The sequence below is a fragment of the Acomys minous genome (assembly GCF_964271855.1).
Source record: "Acomys minous genome assembly, chromosome: 6".
NCBI lineage: Eukaryota > Metazoa > Chordata > Mammalia > Rodentia > Muridae > Acomys > Acomys minous.
This window is the reverse complement of record NC_140487.1, coordinates 99,337,261-99,351,558: the sequence shown is the minus strand read 5'-3', so window position 1 is coordinate 99,351,558 and position 14,298 is coordinate 99,337,261. Positions and strand designations below refer to the sequence as shown.

General features: G+C 42.7%; 1 protein-coding gene across 11 annotated transcripts in view; it reads left to right on the top strand.

The window, feature by feature from the left end:
• MACF1 (microtubule actin crosslinking factor 1) overlaps window positions 1-14,298 on the top strand; it is a 348,476-nt gene that overhangs the window by 139,421 nt on the left and 194,757 nt on the right. For 6 of the 11 annotated variants that reach the window (XM_084787103.1, XM_084787115.1, XM_084787108.1 and 3 more), the window contains 3 exons: window positions 9,918-10,007; window positions 11,974-12,069; window positions 14,146-14,223. In XM_084787103.1, coding sequence (XP_084643229.1) covers window positions 9,918-10,007; window positions 11,974-12,069; window positions 14,146-14,223 — 264 coding nt within the window. The remainder of the gene's footprint in view (window positions 1-9,917; window positions 10,008-11,973; window positions 12,070-14,145; window positions 14,224-14,298) is intronic. The other 5 variants (XM_084787104.1, XM_084787109.1, XM_084787113.1 and 2 more) reach the window with 1 other exon arrangement.

The following is a 14,298-nucleotide window of genomic DNA, read 5'->3' as shown; positions in this document are numbered from 1 at the left end:
GGGTTCCTATGCTCTGTCTGCCCTCTGCAGACAACAGGTCCACGCATGGTGCACAAACACATATGAAGGCAAAACACTCATACACGTAGAATAAACAAATACATGAATCTAATGTTTAAAAGGTTGTTTTATAAACCCCATCATCATTGGCATCATCATCAGTACTAGAGGTTTAACCCAGGCCCTGGCTTTAGGCAAATGCTCTACCAACACTTTTTTTGCTATTATTTTGAGACAAGGGTTCCCTGTGTTGCCCAGCTGGCAACCTTCCTGTCTTGGTCTCCAAAGTAGCAGGCACTGTAGGCATGTGCCACTATACCTGGAAAAAAGGCATTTATTTTGAAATCTGATCATGTATATCAGGATAGGACTGGAGCCTTTTGTAAATCTTTGTTTGTTTGTTTGTTTGTTTTTTGAGACAGGGTCTCTCTGTCTTAGCCTTGGCTGCCCTGGACTCACTTTGTAGACCAGGCTGGCCTCGAACTCACAGCGATCCACCTGCCTCTGCCTCCCAAGTTCTGGGATTAAAGGCATAAGCCACCGTGCCCGGCCTACACACTAGTATTTTAAGAATGTTTTTTTGTTTTAATCCCAGGTGTGGGGATATTGGGCTTTTTGCAGCCACTGACTATGGTTTGCCGCTTGCTCTAGCAGGAGCATGGTTTTGCCAGCTGCAGGTAGTTTCTGCTAGTGTGTGACATTTGAAATTCTGGGAACTTTTCAGAGGGTATGTGAATGTGAGGGCCCCAATAGATAGGCATTGTTGGTCGTTCAGGGGGGTTGGTTGTGGTTTGTTAGTAGTTGTGCTCAAAGAAAAGAAACAAGAAGAAAGAATTGAGATTTAAGGATCTCTGTCTCTCTTCTCTCTATCCTTCTGTGGGGATAAAGGGTGGGAAAAAGAAGAACCCACAAAGTAGCAAACACCAGCTATAAACAAATTAGTTTCAGATCTCCCCCCCCCCCTTTCTTTCTCTCTGATCTAGTGATAGGGGTGAAACCCCTACAGGGAAAAAGAAGAACCTACAAAGTAGCGAAGACTGGCTACACATATGGCTATAAAGACACAAACAAAATCTGATTGATTGGGTTTTCTTTTTCTCGGTTGGGTCAGTTGTTTAGGAATCTGGACCAAGAGGTGGTTACAGAATTAAATGTAGTCCTTAGGGCCACTGGTTCAGTGGCAGCTACAGTGAGGATGATTTTCAAACCACAAGACCTGGATGACAAGAAGCTTTCCCACACTTTCCTCAAGCCCAAGTGTATCTTTCCGAGGCATGCCTGACAGATTCAGCTAGATGTTGCCCAGGCCTGTCCTCTATATGACACATCTCAAATTGCTAAATGCCTTTGCTTGTCCAGGTCCGGAGCCTAGAATCGTACTTGATTCAGGACTGCCAGTAGCAGCAATCTGTCTGTCCCTTGTTTCCAAATCTAATAATTCGGTCCAGAAATGTGGCTTGCTTCTATGTTCACCACAGAGCTTTTGTCCTGCCCAGGGCTTCTTCATCTGTTTCCTTGACCACCATAACAGTTTCCAAACAAAGTGGTCTGTAACAGTACTGATAACTATTGGTATTCATAGTTATTGATGCTTCCATAAGTGTTTTATATTAAGTCCTCATGGCTTAGCTCACAGTCCTTCAGTGACTGGCTGAATGTTCTATTAATAAGCTCATTTTATCAGTGAGGAAAATGAGGTTGAGGAGGATGTGCAGCTTGTTCGAAGTCACACTGCTAAAAATAAGTAAACGGACAATTTAGACCTCAGCCAACCTGAAGTTTATAACACATGTTTTTAACCTGTAAAAGTGACTCTGCCTCTGGTGGGGTTGGGGTTGGGGGTTGGATCAGTGAGTTTAATTTAATTTCAGTTCTCAACTTCAGAGTGGCTGCTACTGAAGAAAGTGTCTCTTCCTCAGGAGCAGCCATGAACTAACTGCCTGTCAGCCTGAGGAGGGGTGGGACCACTGTCCACTCCCCCACCCCCATAGTGCCAAATTCTTCTCCTATCTAAAGCTCTTGCTGAACTGTGAGGCATGCGATTTTATTTCTCTCTATCTTTGCTTTGCTCTCCCCTCTGGCTGTTTTGCCTATCAACTTAATATCCTTAAATAAATATTTTCCTGGACTCTCCCATATAGAATCAACTGCCCTTTCCTTTGTGCACCCCCCCTCCCGTATTCCTTTGTTTTCATATTGTTTCTTTGTTCTAGTGTTATTTCCATTGCTGTATAACATAGTTTGACAGAACAACTTTCGGGGAGAAATGGTTTATCTGAGTACAATTCCAGGTCACAGTCCGTTAGTGTAAGAAGTCAAGACAGGGAAGCAGTTGGTCACATTGCATCCGCAGAAAGAGCAGAGAAACAGGGGCTGGAGAGATGGCTTGGTGGGTGATTAAGAGCACTGACAGCTCTTCCATAGGACCGAGGTTCAGTTCCCAGCACCCACATGGCAGCTCACAACTGTCTATAACTCCAAGATCTGACACCCTCACACCAACGCATGTAAACTTAAATTAAACAAAACAAAAAAAGCAGAGAAATAAACTCATGTGTGCTTACTTTTAAATAGTTCAGCCCCCCCCCCTTTCCCCCTGAGACAGGATTTCTCTGTGTAGCCTTAGCTGTTTTGGACTCTTTGTAGACCAGGTTGACCTCAAACTCCCAGAGACCCAGCACCTGCCTCTGCCTCCCTGTGCTGGGATTAAAGGTGTGTGCCACCACGCCCGGCTTCAGGGCCCATCTTAGTGAACTCAATTACGAAAAAGCCCTACAAGCATGCCTACAGGGCAGCCTGGTCCAGTCGACCTTTAGTGAGACTCTCTCTCTAGTGTGTCAAGTAGAGAATTAACCCTGACCATCATGTGTCTTGTTTTTTTATCAGAACAAAGAAAGACAGGAGAGAGATAGGGTGGAGGGAGGACTGCAACCAGAAGATTTGCTGCTATAAATTCCAAGAGTGATTACCTGTTATCTCTAATTAATTGATAGGGATGGTATGCCTCTGTCATAATTCAGGGTCCTTCTCAACCTGCTTCTGATATGGCTTGTCCAGCTTTAGCCTCCTCTATGGAACGTATGCTGTGGTCACACCAACAACTCACTGTTCCCTGAGTTCTCTGTACTTTTATATTGTTTTCTTTGTTACTCTTCCTAGAACATACACCCTAGTCTTTTATGCTTGGCTACTGCCTACTGACCATATTTGGCTGAAGGATATAATCTTCCTAATCTTCTTACCTGCATTCCTTAGACTAAGTCAGTGACAATTTTATCTCTATGCCATGTCATTTGGGACAGATGCCTGTGTGTTTGCATACTGTCTCCTGTTTGAGTGTCCATGGAGACGGTATAATATTACTTATCTGCAAGCATGGGACATGAGAGATATCCAATAAATATTTGTTATCTTGAGTAAATAATAGTAGTTGTGCTTTGTAGCACATGAAGTGCATTTTATCTGATTTGCTTTTTTACAGTAACCTCCAAAGAGGGTTCCTGCCAAATAGTGAGGCTTTTTTGGGGATGGGGATTTTAGACTATAATTCTCTCAGTTTTCGTGACGAAAGAGGGTGAAAATTAGGGAGGTTAAATGATTTCTCTAAGATGACAGGTGGAAGTAAAGGACATTCATAAGTCACATGACCAAAACTACTAGGTCTTTCTTCTAAACATGGCCTCAGTACCTCATACCTGTCTTGACAGTTGCACGAGCCAAATGTTCTGACTCAAACAGTACCACTAAGCTTTGTTTTTGGAGTCAAACACTCTTGCTCGTTGATGGCTCCTTGTAGCTGATGTTGCCTGGTGGATTTCTGCCTCAGTGCTGTGTGATGACAGGAGGCCGGGAGAGGGAAACTGGAGGAACACACCATAGCATTGTTAGACATTGGAGGCCAGCCAGTGCTTTGCCTAAACCCTTGGCTAGTTTTCATCATTTTCCAGGCTGCCAGACTCATAGTTCCAACCGCACCTTTTCATCTTGGGATATTGAGAGAGTGGGGGCGGGGAGGGCCAGAGGGAGAGAGAAGGAGAGAAGGATGGGTGGAGGGGAGAGAGAGGGAGAGAGAGGGAGAGAGAGAGAGAGAGAGAGAGAGAGAGAGGGAGAGAGAGAGAGAGAGGGAGGGAGAGAGGGAGGGAGAGAGAGAGAGAGAGAGGGAGGGAGAGAGAGAGGGAGAGAGGGAGAGAGAGAGAGAGAGAGAGGGAGAGGGAGAGGGAGAGGGAGAGGTCTCCACTGGTTATCAGAATTATTGTTCTTAGATTGAATTCTTTGAACTTTGGGTTAAAAGTTAGGTAACAAAATTTGTTTTGTGAAACTCAGGTATCTTTTGCTTGGCTATGCAAGTATACTCAGATTAGTTCTTTCTTTGGCCAATTGGCCAATGTAAGATCAAAACCAATTAAAGCTCTCAAATTCTGTATTTACTTGATATGGAATCCCTTGGGTTCCCAAATATCCTCTTGGGGAGTAGTTTGGTCTAGAGTAAGATAATTATAATCTTAGAAGATATTTATTAGGAATATAAGCATCTGAAATGTATAAACAACTTAATTTATAATGCAAGCCCACAAACCTAAATAAAAGTTGTTCATTGTGCCAGAACTATCAAAAAAGGAAACTCAGGCCATATTTAAATTATATCTATATTGATAAAACAGTGATTGTCTCTAAATTCTAGTAGCTGATGAAATAGATCTTCCCAAAGAGACTCTTAAGAAAAGGATGGGATGCTGGGCCTGGTGTGCTATAAACTTAGGCTGAGAGGGTTGCTATGAATTCAAGACTAGCCTGGTCTACAAAGAAGTCACTGTTGGGGAAAGAGAGAGAGAGAGAGAGAGAGAGAGAGAGAGAGAGAGAGAGAGAGAGAGAGAGAGAGAGAGATTATGTTTCCCCAGGAGCAGAAATGTTTTTCTAAAAGATAGAATTACTCTTTTCATTTTTATTCATGTGGGCAGTCTAGAAGCCATTAGCCTTGGGATTTTAGTAAGAATCCCAGTTATACTAGTAGCAAATATTTTCAATCTCCAAATGTTAACTATCGTTTACAGCTCATCCTTTCCTTCTCTCTTTTCTGCCCCTTTCCCTTCCCCTTCCTTCTCTTCCTCTCCCCTTCTCCCCTCATTTTTCCTCTGTGTGGTTTTGGTTTTTGAGACAGAGTCTCACTCCAGCCCCGGGTGGCCTCACACTTACCTGCTTCCTATTTCAGTCCTTCAAGTGCTGAGGTTACTAGTGTGAGATGCCACATCTGACTTCCCTGTATAATTGAGGACCCCATTGAAGATAGAGTAGCACTAAGGATTCCTAGCGCTGCTGGGAATGCAGCCCCTGCTCAGACTACTTGAGAAGACAGCTCACTGCTCTCCAAATGGCACATGGATTTTCACATTCTCCCTCTTTCCGTCTGCGGAGAGGATCAGAGGAGGTAGGCCCTCGTTAGACTGAGGAAAGGAACACTGCTTTTGCTTCCTGAGTGTGACTTAGTTGATGTGGCCGTCTCTGCCTGGGCTGGTTATTCAGGGCTGATCGCATGTTACATGGGTCTTACTTAGCTCATTGCAAGTTTTGGCCTGTAATAAACTTGGGCTGTGTTACAGATTCTCCACCCCCATCCCTCACGCTTGTCTCTTCAGTGGTTAAGGAGCGTTTTGTGGATTCTACCTTCATCGTCATCGTTGTCATCATCATCATCATCATCATCATCAAACCTCTATCAATCAAAATTGACTACTATTATTACCATTTAGAGTCCAGTATTGGAGACTTTTCAAATTTTTCATTATTATTTTATTTATATTGGTGTCCTGCCTCTGTGTATGTCTGTGTGTGAGTGTCAGATCCCCTGGAATTGGAATTACAGACAATTGTGAACTGCCATGTGAGTGCTGGGATTTGAACTTTGGGAAAACAGCCAGTGCTCTTAACCACTGAGCCATCTCTCCAGCCTCAATTTTTTTTTTTTTTAATCTTTAAAAAAAAAAAATCTGAGCTGGGCATTGTGGTGCACACCTGTAATCCTAGCACTCAGGGAGGCAGAGGCAGGCAGATCACTGTGAGTTCAAGGCCAGCCTGGTCTACAAAGCAAGTCTAGAGCCAAGGCTACACAGAGAAACCCTGCCTCAGAAAAAGAAAGAAAGAAAAACAGACAAAAAATCCCACATCTGTATCCTAGCCTGAGTAGCTGAGACTACTAGCGGTGGACATCTGTGCTGGGCTCCAGTCACAGAGAGATTGCTCTACTTCTCAGTCTGCTGCTTCTGTAGGGATTCCTGGACTTTCTGTGGAGCACAAGTCTTTTCTGGGTGAAAGTAAACTGTCATCTATTTTTTAGTGTGTTAGACTGTGCCTTAAAGAGAAATTTACCTAAGTAATCAACATGGACTCACCCTCTTGCACTTTAGAGACCTGCTAATCCAGAAATCCATCTGAAGTTACTAGGCTCACCCTCACTTTTCCTGTATTTTTACTTGTTTAGGTTTTCCAATCCTGCTTTTTCATTGTGCTGAGAGCTGAACCCAGGACTGAACACTCCCCTCATTTGTATGCATGTACACACAAACTAACAACTTGTACTAATTTATAGGGAATATACAATTTTTTTTTCTCAAGACAGGGTTTCCCTGTGTATCCTTGGCTGTCCTGGACTCACTTTGTAGACCAGGCTGGCCTCGAACTCACAGCAATCTGCCTGCCTCTGCCTCCCGAGTGCTGGGATTAAAGGTGTGAGCTACCATGCCTAGCTAAGGGAATAAACAAATTTTTAAGGGCCAGAAAGATGGTTTAGTGGGTAAAAAGCACTTGCTGTGCAAGCCTGATGACATGGGCTTTAAAATCCTAAAACAGTTTAGTGATCCTCCGCCTGGGTCTTGGTAGGCCTTTGTTGTTTTTCCTGTTTCTGCTTTTTCTTTGCTCATTTCTCTCTCCCATCCCCCACCCCCACCTCCTGGTCTTTATGTTTTTGATTGCTTTTCCATGTCCTGCCTTCTAATTTTGTCTTCTCCCTGAGGTCCCATCCCTAGTACTCTGTTCTTTTTTTTTCCCCCTATCTTTAAAATCCCAGTATTTCCCATCCTTAGCTGATGCCTCAAGGCATATGACTTCTAAAGTGAAACTCCTCTAATGTTGCTTTTCCTTCTAGCCTTCATGATCTAGTACTGAATCTTGAAGCCTTGAGTCATCTGAGGGAAGAATGCTGATATCTTGAAGCTGCTGGTTTGCTTTGGCTCTGCAGACTCATGAGAGCCAAATGTTAAATTTTCAGCAGTTTTGTAAGCTGATTACAAATTTACAATTAAAAATTATATATAATTCATACATACTTAAGTTTTTAGCTTCATAATAATTTTATTCTTCACGTTAATTATGTCTGCTGTATTTCTATGATGGAAATATTGTCTCAGTATGACAGCTTGAAATTAGATGTGATGAAAACATTTTTTTTTTTTTTTTTTTTTTTACCGTGGAAGTCAGCAGTACTACTAAATCTGAACCAGGTGTCTGGCTGGTTCATTGTCTAGACTACAGACAGCGATAGAGAAAATGTCATATTGTAAATAAATTTTAAAGTGTTCATGCCTAGATCCAGTACAAAGTTCTTTTATTTGAAAGGTATTTGTTCATGGTACATCAGTTTCTACAACTACAATCATACTGTCACCTTATCCCACCCCACCCCAATTTGTTTTTTTAGGGGGGGTATTGAGACAGAGTTTCTCTGTGTAGCCTTGGCTGTCCTGGACTCACTTTGTAGACCAGGCTGGCCTCGAACTCACAGAGATCTGCTTGCCTCTGCCCCCCTTGTGCTGGGATTAAAAGGCTTCTCACATAGCTCAGACTGGCTTCAAGCTCACTAGTTGAGAATGCCTTTAAGCTCTTGTTTGTGTCTTGTGTCTGTCTACATAGCGTTGGCTGTCCTCAGACTTGCTCTGTAGACCAGCCTGGTCTCAAACAAACTGGGATCCGCGTGCCTCTGCCTTGTGAGTGCTGGGATTAAAGATGTGGACCTCTTGTGTGTGTACCTCCTAAATGCTAGGATTATAGGTGGATGTCATTCGCCTTGTTTATGTGCTTCTGGGGTCCTTGCCTAGCAGCCAGAAATCCCTGAACTGAACTACAGTCCCAGTCTAGACTCTGTGTGTGTGTGTGTGTGTGTGTGTGTGTGTGTGTGTGTGTGTGTGTGTGTGTTTGTGTGTGTGTAGAGACCAGACAACAACCTCTGGTGGTGTTCCTCTTCAGGCTACCACAGACCTTGTATTTTATGACAGCGTTTGCCACTTGGATCTGGGCTTTTCTAATTAATTTAGGCTAGTTGGCCAGCAAGAATGTCTAACTTCTTGAACTGTGATTACAAGTGCTTGCTGCTGTAGCCAGCATTTTATATGATTGCTGGGGGTCAAACTCACTTCTTCATACTCATAAGGCAGATGCTTTATAGACTGAGCCACCTCTCTAACTAACTCCCAGCTTACTTTTTATTTTGAGTCAATGAGAACTCTAGCACAGGACAGCTCGGAACAGTCTTCATCATGTCAGTGCTAAGGTTACAGGTATCCACCACATGCCTAGTTTAAACTCATTACTTCTAAAAAGAGCCTGTCTTTTGCTGCCAAAAAATTATTTATGTAGAAATTATTTTCTTCCTATTTTTACTAGTCTTCTCTTAGTGTCACTTGGTGAGATTGTGCTAATTTTCAGCCTCAGCTGTGAGTGAGACCTGGGTTCCTCAGGGCCTCAGCTCCCCATTCCTTCTGTGCAATAGGAACAATTAACTTTACAAGACAATTGTTGGGATTAAGCAAAGAAAACAAGATGTGGGGCTGAAGAATAGCTCTGTGGTTAAGAGCACTAGCTGCTATTCCAGAGGACCTGATTTCAATTCCCAGTACCCATGTGGCATCTCACAATTGTCTGTTCCAGGGGATCCGACACCTCCTACAGATGTACATGCAATCAGACCACCAACGTACATAAAATTAAAATAAATATTAAAAAACAACAACAACAACAACAACAAGATGGTGGCTAAGCATGCATCTAGTGCTTAGCAGGGAAGATTAACCCAGAAAGATCAGACTGAAGCCAAAGCTTCCACTCTGAGCATTGGCAGTCCTGAGTCCTCATGTATAAGACAGGCATGACAATGACAGTGCTCACAGATGTGGGCGATAGATGAGATAAAATAGAAAGCAGTTTGCATCATGTTTGATGCCAACTACAGTTTTCTAAAGTGAGATCTGTTTTTACCATAGTTTTAATTATAAAATTGAATTTATTTCAATTAAATTTAGAAATTAAAGATAAATCTCAAGTTCATTATTAGAAATAATGTGGAAGAAGTGGGTCAAATTGGAGTATACTCAGTGAAATGTTGGGTGCCTTACCCCTTGGTTTCTTTTTTGTTTTTGTTTTTTTTTTTAGACAGAGTTTCTCTGTGTAGCCTTAACTGTCCTGGATTTACTTTGTAGACCAGGCTGGCCTCAAACTCATAGAGATCTGCATTCCTCTGCTGCTCAGCTGCCCTTGGATTTTTCTTAGCACCCTGGAAGGGTTTTCTGACACTGTGTGGACTTTGCCCATTTTAGCCATCCACCAATCACATTTAGTCCATAATCATTCTTGAAATGTTTTCAGGATAATTGAGTCCCCATCTCCTTGTCCAGACTTTGTAGAATATTACCCAGTGTAGTTTAGTATGTGATTGACCTGGCTTCATTTCAGAAAGCTGTGAGAAACACATGGCTGTGATAAATGCTATTATTCATATGGATTTAACTGGGACTGGGAAGTTCCCAAGTTTTGTTATTATTTCTTGATTCACATTTTTTAATTCAAAAATTAATCTAGAACTAGGCACTCTGGTGGATGATCATATGATCCCAGATCAGGCCGTGACTGGCTTGTCGTACTCTCCTTTGCAGGTTCGCAAGCACATCAATGATCTGTATGAAGACCTTCGGGATGGACACAACCTCATCTCCCTGCTGGAGGTCCTCTCAGGCATCAAACTGGTGAGCTCCTTTCTTGTAATGAGTGTCCTGTGAACGGGGTTACTGGGCAGTCCCTAAAGATGGTCTGTGGCAGCAGCAGCCCTACTGCTTGCTTCATTGGGTGGGAGGGAAAAGTGGAGGAGATTATTGATACACTTTATTTCTAACTCAAGCATATCATTTACAAGTGACATCATCTCAATTTATGCATTGTGTATTGTCATGTGAAGACCCTCTATCCCAAGCTCTAAGGATTGAACCTGAGAACTCACACCTGCTAGAACACACTGTACAATTAAATTATGTCTCTACTTTTAGGTCTCATGTTTTGATAAAATAGTTAAGCTGGGCTCAGAGGCCTCTAATCCCACCACTCAGAGGCAGAGGTAGGCGGATCTCTGTGAGTTTGAGGCCAGCCTGATCTACAGAGTGAGTCCAGGACAGCCATGGCTACATACACAGAGAAACTCTGTCTCAACATCCTTCTCAATAGGAAATAATTATATTTTGTACTGCCCGATGATTTCTTTGCCATTCCTCATCATTCTCTTGATACGAATATTTCAGGAACATTATATTCATGTTGAAAGGTTTTTTAAATAAATTGCATTTTTCTTCCTATAGTGTTTTTCTAGTTTGTATAGACTCCCCATGTCTCTATTAGTTTGTCTTTTTCTTCTAATTTTCTGTATTCAGCTAAGCATTTGAAGGTCACTTTAAAAACCCAGGTGTTTGGAGTTTCTCTTCCCTGATTGTTGACTCTCACAGATGTGGAATGCTGCTGGAGTTGGTGCCTGAGCATAGTCTTATAAAGCAGTGCCGATGGGCTCCTTAGATAATTGTCCCAGGTGCCTTGTCCCAGAGCCTGTTTAACAGTACTTGTGGGAAACCCTTCCCTATCTAAAAGGGAACCCTGGCTGAGTGAGCCCCTGGGCTAGTCAGAGGATAGCTCTTACACTTGCTTTGTTTGAGGAATTAAAATAGCATTCCTTTGGTCATTGTTTCAATTATCTAAGCCTAATGGAAGCGAGTGTCCCTTGTGGTTCAGTGTCTTTCTCTTTAGTGCCAGAAGCAATGCAGTTTTCATTTGGAAACATCCACACTTGAATATTGGAAGCATCTGTGGGGAGCACACAGTGCAAGCAGTCTAAATCTCAGCCCACTCAGCACCGCCAGTGGATTCTTAGTCACTGTTTGTTGTGTTAAAAGAATAGAATTTGGCACACTAGATTTCACTGCTTATATGATGTTCAACTCCTTCTAGGACTGGGGCTTGGCTTCCCTGAGCCCTTTGTTTGGGTTTACTTTGAAAACAAAAGGCAAAAAATTTGGCAGTACATTTATTTGTATGCATTTTAGTGGTTAGAATTGCCATAAGCCTTTGTTAGCATAGCTAGCAGTGTAATTCCTGGTTCTCTTTTGGCCTTCATTTATTAATATAGTAGGATATCAGAATTCCATTGTTCTGTGCTGGTCTTTATTCTTCAGTACTCATTCAAAAATCTCTCATGCAATTGATTGGTGTATCTGACAAATTTACAGTGGTTTTCATATTGGAACATCATCCTTTCTGATGATACTGCTTACAAAGCAGGGTAAAGGCATTCCAGTTTAACATCTGTTCCTAACCTGTGAAGACCTGCGGGTGTTTATGGAGATACTCACGTCATCTTTTTCACCACAACATCTAATGCCTTTCAGAGTTGTTCCTGTCGTTTTCCTCCCATAGCAGATTCACAAATGTAGGGTAGGTGGACAAGGAGAACTGAAGATGTCCTCGGAATAAGAAGTACTCAGGGTGATCTGCGCTGTTCCTGATTGGATTTTTTTTCTCTCTCTCTTTTGGAGGTGGGAGGTGTTTTTACTTTTAGATAAGAACCATTTATTCATTTCTCTTTCGTGTGTGTGTGTGTGTGTGTGTGTGTGTGTGTGTGTGTGTGTGTGTTTTCTGTTTCTCTATTGTGTTTTCTTTGGTTGGTGGCCAAAGGAGCCAGCAGGGCTGAAGACCCTTCGTCTCGTGAGCATGCCCTCCTGGCGCCATACAAACAGCGAGGATCAGGAGGAGGAAGATGATGATGATGTAGTAGGTCTTTTGGGGGGTGCCAGCATCCTAGCTGGCACTATAGGGCCATCAGAGAGGCCAAAGTTCTCAAGGTCTCCAAGTAGCTTGGTTACCAATTGCCTTCTCTTTCTACCAGGGAATATGAGTCCCAAAGAAACTGGTTACAACTAATTGTGTCTAAGAAGTGGGAATTGTTTTGCTTATCTGAGAATGGTTGGAACAAAAACAACCTGGATGTGCCAAGTCCCTTTGTGACCTGGAGACCTATGGCTTTCTGATGGCTTTGTTGTGTTGTCTGAATCTGACTACAGAACTGTGGAAAGTTTAGCTGACAGCATGAAAATTAATAGCTCACAATTCCACAATATAAACTAACAGGCATTCTCTCTCCACTTCTAGCCTCTGGGTTCTCACCAAGCACGTGTGGGTTGTTTTCAAAGTAGAGTGTTGTTTGCAAACTCACTGCATGAGATAGTCTGGCCTTGGTCAGTAATCTCGCAAGTTATTGTAAGGAGCAGAGATTTAACTTGCATGTTCTCGGGCTGATTACTTTTGGTAGATGGTGCATTAGGAATAGAGATTAGTGTTTGTAGGAGGAACGTTTCCTGCTGATAAGTCCTAAATTATAACCCATAATCTTTCTCCAGAAACAGGACACTACCCTCAGGCCCTGCCCTCTTAAAGTCATCTTCCCAGCTCCCTTCCCCATTGCCTCACAGTTTTGTTTAGACTGTCATTCTCTAAGCTGTATTCTTCATTGATCTGAAACGACTGAGAAAGTTCTTGCTGGAAAATAAAATTCCCTAAAGCTTCACAGAAGAAGTTATCCTGTTGCACAGAGAGGCCTTGGTGTCTCTGCGGATTATCCCATTTGGAGAATGTTGTTTAGAGATGCTGGAGGATACGAGGATGGACATCTCATTCCCTTCCGTGTACTGGGCTACTTTGAGCTGTTAAAACATTTCCTGCCAGGTGCAGTGGCCCACATCTGTAATCCCAGCACTCTGGGAGGTAAAGGCAGGCGGATCTCAGTGTTCAAGGCCAGCCTGGTCTACAAAGCAAGTCCAGGACAGCCAAGGCTACACAGAGAAACCCTGGCTCGAAAAATAACAACAACAAAAACAAAAAACAAAACCACATTTCCTTATTGCAGATTCTACCACAGAACTGCCTTATATTTGTTTAGTCTTTAATTAGCAGTCTCAATTTAATATTTACAAATGAATTGCATGTGATCTGATGAATGTGATGTTTCATTTCTAGCTTTAGAAAAATAAAGCAGCCCTGCGTGTGAGGAAATCTGAGAGCACATGCTTGTTCTTATAGCACTTGCTGGGCAGACATACCTTAGTCATGGCCTCGGAGGCCTTATTGAGCCTTGGGCAGGGTGACAGTCACTAGATGGAAGTGGCTTTTCTTTGCTTTGTTGTATGACCCAAGGATTAAGTGGCAGAAACAGTTTTCTTTGATTCTTAAGTAATCATCACCATTATAATTTTATTGCTGTGAGAATTTAATTTGGGGATGAGTGGCTTTCCTACAGTGATACTCACCTCATTGAGAGATGGGTTACTTCCTAGATTTTGTAACCCATTTTGGAATTCTTTCACTTAAGTATCAGTAACTCCATTCTCTGTACTTAAAAATTACCTTCCTTGTCAGGCAGGTTTATGATAAGGTTGGTTCACCTGTTACTGAGTTATGCACTTAGGACTTTCTGCCTTTCCTCTGCATTGTGGATAATTGAGCTTTTAGGAGTTCTAGGCCTACACTCTATGTTCTTGTTAACCTCATACCTCAAATCAAGCTTTGCCACACATAGAAGAGCCTGTGTAGAAGGCAACACTGATGTAGCATTGGAGCTCAGATAAGCTCGTGTGATGTAGAGTGGTGTGCAAGGCATTGTAAGCTGCTGACAGCCTCGTCTATATGTGGAGGCCCTGCTCTTAAAGGTGCTTCATTTACTACACTCCCACGCCTGGCTTCAGCCATGAGGAATTCTTGTGTGGTCTTTTAGTCCTTGAAGTGAAAGAAGAGAAAGGCTGTGTAGAAGTAAATTACCATAGCTAAAACTAGCATCCCCTTTCTTCCTTGCAGCCCCGGGAGAAGGGCAGGATGCGCTTCCACAGGCTGCAGAATGTGCAGATCGCCCTGGACTTCCTAAAGCAGCGGCAGGTAAGACTGTGATGCCTGATAGACCCTGGTTAGGGGGTGGCGTGTGGGCAAAAATGAAGATGGAAAACTTGTAAA